At 39.3% G+C, this 4,603-nt stretch overlaps 1 protein-coding gene across 1 annotated transcript in view; it reads right to left on the minus strand.

The window, feature by feature from the left end:
• Positions 1 to 2,629: 2,629 nt before the first annotated feature.
• The window catches only part of AEBP2 (AE binding protein 2), a 69,527-nt gene continuing 67,553 nt past the window's right edge, over positions 2,630 to 4,603 (minus strand). Inside the window, exon 9 of the mRNA XM_019661760.1 lies at positions 2,630 to 3,237. Within this exon, the coding sequence (XP_019517305.1) occupies positions 3,234 to 3,237 (4 nt within the window). The 3' untranslated portion in view covers positions 2,630 to 3,233. The remainder of the gene's footprint in view (positions 3,238 to 4,603) is intronic.

A 4,603-nucleotide genomic window follows, 5' to 3' on the forward strand; every position in this document is an offset into this window, starting at 1 on the left:
ACACACACACACACACACACACACACACACACACACATCCCTTATACCATTTTTTTGCCAACTCCATTACTACCTCAGTTCTATTCCCTATAAAGCAACCAGTAATCCTTTTAAAACAAGTCCTATTATTGCGGGGGGGGGGGGATAAAAATAAAACAAGTCCTATCCCTTCCTTCACCTGCTCATAACCCCCAGTGACTCTGATCATACTTAGAATAAAACCCAAACTGCTCTCCAAGGGCCTATGGGCCCTATATTCGCAGTTAGCAAAGTGCCTCAGGTCTACTGTCTGTTTTTGTAAAAAAGTTTTCTGGAACACAACCATACCATTTGGCTACCCAATATCTCTGGCTACTTTCCCCCCACAATGGCAGAGATTAAGTAGTTGTGACAAGAGACCTTCAATCCCAACCCCCTCACCACCCCAATATTATTATTTTTCCGGAACAAAGTTTGTTAGTCCCTGCCCTTCAAGATGTGCCTCTAGTCTCCGCCCACTCCCTGCGTTCCCGCCACAGGGGCTGGCTTTCTATTCCTGCAGCAGGTTGAACTACTCCCACCTCAGGCCCTTGTACTTACACCGTCTTCCCAGAACATGTTTCTCCCCCTTGTCCACATGCCTTGCTCCCTCATGTCACTCAGGTCTCTCCCTGCAAAAACATTCCCATCCCAAAGAGAACGTCCCAGGCTGTGTTAACTCAAACAGCGCCCTACAGCTCTCTAGCTCCTTACTCTGCTTTACTTTTCTTCATGGCCCTTATCACTAACTTCACATATTTGTTTATTGTCTTATCCCTCACCTCCCCACTAGAACATAAGTCCCAGGAGGATAGGACCTTTTGTTTTACTCATTCCTGTATCCCCCGAATGCTGCACATAGTAGGAATTCAATAAATACTGAATTAATAAATTTTCTCAATCCTCATTTGATCCCTCGTTTTTGCTCATTTGATTCCTTCTTTTTCTTTGAATAGGGTGACGCAGGGGAAAAACAAAACTTAAAAATCATGAAAACAGAAATACTGTAATTTTGTCTGAGAATGCTTAATGTTAAGACAACATAAATTACATAACATACAGTCTGAAAATACATCCGTGACCCTTATAAATGGTTCACTCTTATTTACAGTAATACAGCCAGAGCAATGGATGAATTGATAGCAGATCACTATTTATTTCTAATGGTTTGAACTTCTGTTTTCTGGTCCGGACTGTAAAGAGTTTGGAAGTCATCACTCTGTCCCAACACGTAGAAAGCTCAATTGTAAATCAACAACTTTTCTTAGATACCTCAGAGAATTGAGGTCACAGGGCAAACCACTGCCCCCAAAACTATATACACAGAGAGGTGAACACAAAGAATCACACTTACGGGAGCAGGAACCTCCATGAGAACCAGTCTTGGGGTAGGAAAACTGTAACTGGCGAATTGTTGGAGGCTCCATGTGAACAAGATGGAGAGTTAAAAAAGTCCAAGGGGACCCACTCATAGCCCCACACCCACTTTTGTGAGTTTTACCTCCAGGAGTCCTACCAGATTCTCATAGTGAAGATAGAGAAAAGTCTTCTGCTATTGGCAGGACCACAGAAAAAGTAGCCATTTTGAAAGACACCCAAAGCATTCTTCAATTTTGAGAGCCTATCTGACCTGGGAAAAGTCTTTCAGGTGGGAGAAGGGAAAAGACCCAGCTACAACCTTCTCTAGCCATCCTGCCCTAACTAAGTAAGGAAAAGACTGAGATGCACTTGTGCAGGTCACAGCTCAGGGACACAGGCTCACCTAATTATGGGACTATAGACAGCTCCTCCTGCCTCACACCTCACCGCCTGCCTTATCACTCAAGGCCTATTTACCACAGTTCTTTTTACCAGGTACATCATATCCCATTTTCAACAAATAATTTCTACGCAGATACTAAAATTCAAAAAACACATTTTAAAGAGCCTTAACAAGTATGAGAACCACTTAGATATGGCAGGCATGTTAGAATTATCAGGCCCAGAATTTAAAATCATTAAGATCAATACACTAAGGTAAATATTAATATGCTAATGGAAAAAGTAGACAACACTCAAGAACAGATGGGTAATGCAAGCAGAGAGGGAAATTAAAAGAATCTAAAAGAAATGCTAGAAATCAAAAACTGTAACAGAAATAATGAAGAATGACTTTGATGGCCTCATTCGTAGACTGGACACGGTTGAAGAAAGCATCTGTGAGCTTGGGAATGTATCAATAGAAACTTCCAAAACTGAAAAGCAAAGAGAAAAAAAGACTAAACACCCCCCCCCCCCAAAAAAAAGAAAAGAAACAAACAGAATATCCAAGAACTGTGTGACAACTACAAAGGTTTCACACACGTGTAATAGGAATACCAGAAAAAAGGACAGAAGAAACATTTGAAGCAATATAGCCAGAATTCCCAAAAACTAATGTCAGATAGCAAACTGCAGATACAGAAAGCTCAGAGAACAAAAAGAAAGATAAATGCCCCAAAAATCTACACTTAGGCATATCATATTCAAACTGCAGAAAATCAAAGCTAAAGAGAAAATCTTGAAAAATGCCAGAGGAAAAAAATACCTTATCTATAGAGCAAAGATAAAAATAACAGCAGATAATCTCAGAAACCATGCAAGAAGAGAAAATGAAGTGAAATACTTGAAGTGTTGGAAGAAAAAACAAAACACCAACCTAGAATTCTGTGAAATCATCCATCTGCAGCGAAGGAGGAAATACTTTCACAGACAAATAAAAATTGAGGGAATTTGTTGCCAGTAAGGAAATATTAAGAAAAGTTCTTCAGAGAAAAGGAAATGATACAGGTCAGAAACTCAGATCTGCATAAAGCAAGAAAGAGTATTAGAGAAGGGATAAGTGACGAAAGTATACTTCTAATTGTTTTCTACCAGATCTACCTTACTGTTGCCATAAATTAAAAGTAATTTCAATCACTAGGCAAAGTTGCATTAATAAGTGGAAATAGCTTGGATGCAGACAAGGAAAAAGATTTGTAAAACTTGGTTAAGATTTTCTTGACACTAGTTTCAGATGCTTTCTTTTAGGGACGCTTATTCTTTTAACACAGTGTGCAAAATACATTCAAATAATTAACCACTTATCAAAAAGGCACAGTAGTAAGATCTCTGGATTTAGAATCAGGCAGAACGGGCTCAAACTCCAGGCTCGGCAACTTGCTGCTGTATAGTCTTGGGAAAGTTACCTGAGTAACTCATCTGTAAAACAAAAATAGTGAAATCCATATTTCATAAGTTAACTGTAAGGCTTAAATGTAAAGCATTGTAAATTCACCTAGTCCTCTATTCTGCTAATTCTAAACGCTTAATGACCCAGTTATAAACACTATTAATCTTGCAACTTCCTCTTTACACTAGTTTCATAAATTAGCTTAGAGCTAACAAGTTTATGGCCAATCTCTAGTAAATTTATAAAATTTCAGAGTATGCGTTTTGTAGACATCATCCCAACTGTATCTTACTCTAATTTTTTTCCAGTCTTCTATTTATTTTTTTAAAATAGTATCTTGCTTCATACTATATAATAGTATGAAAACTCCTGAAACAAAAGGGAGGAAAAAAGAGACCAAACCAGTTTCGTATTTTCTCAAGGGGTGGATGAAATGACCCTAGAAAGCACCTTTTAAAAGTACCTCAACCTCCAATCATCCTCATACGGCATCGAAGGCAGACCTGCTAGCCCATATTCCCAGCCACAGGAAATGCCTACTGCATACATATTTGTTGCTCATTATAATTCACTTCTGTATTTTCCTCCCCCAGCTTTTTTTTCTGACACAGAAGATAAAATTTCAATTATTTGGTATTTACTAAATCTGCTTTGACTGTCTTATGTTCAAATTTCCTTTTAAACTATAAATATCAACTAACTTCTCTAAACTACATATCTGTCTCTATTTCAGGAAATGTGCCCTGTTACTAAGTTCTAAGTGATTTGCACGATGTCACAAAATAAGCCATAATACTGGAGAAAAAAACACAAATATTTTGCTCAGTCCCATCTTAGAGGTTATTTTTCACTATATGGATATAAATGTAGGAAGGACTTGCCTATTTGAATATCACACACCATAAAGGCAAGTTCATTTTAAAGTGCTTTAAGAACATTTTTGATGTTTTGCCACTCGGAAAGTTAAAATGGGCAATGTACTGTACTCTGTATTACTCCAGTACTTTTTTACATCCCATTTTAAAAGAAAAGATGTAATGGTAGGATGAGAGCAACACAGAACTAAAAAGGACACTTGTCTAGCCCCCTACCTCACAGTGGGAAGCAAGTGTGAATTTAATAGATATTTGATTAAGAACTGTAAGACTGGGTGGTCCAAGTGGCACATTGGTTAAGGGTTGGCTTGGGATGCCAGAGGGCCCCAGTTCGGATCCCACATATGAGGGCCAGTGACACTGCCCTCCACAGCTAAGATGCTGAACAACAGTTCAACCTGGAGCTGGGCTGCCGTGAGTCGCCAGCGACAGCGTAGGCTGCAGCCCCTGTGGCAGTTGGTTGCCATGGGCTACCGTGTATAGCCAGCAGCCAGCAGCCGCAGTGAGCGGCCGTCCAGAA

The sequence above is a fragment of the Hipposideros armiger genome, unplaced genomic scaffold, assembly GCF_001890085.2.
Source record: "Hipposideros armiger isolate ML-2016 unplaced genomic scaffold, ASM189008v1 scaffold_360, whole genome shotgun sequence".
Taxonomy (NCBI): domain Eukaryota; kingdom Metazoa; phylum Chordata; class Mammalia; order Chiroptera; family Hipposideridae; genus Hipposideros; species Hipposideros armiger.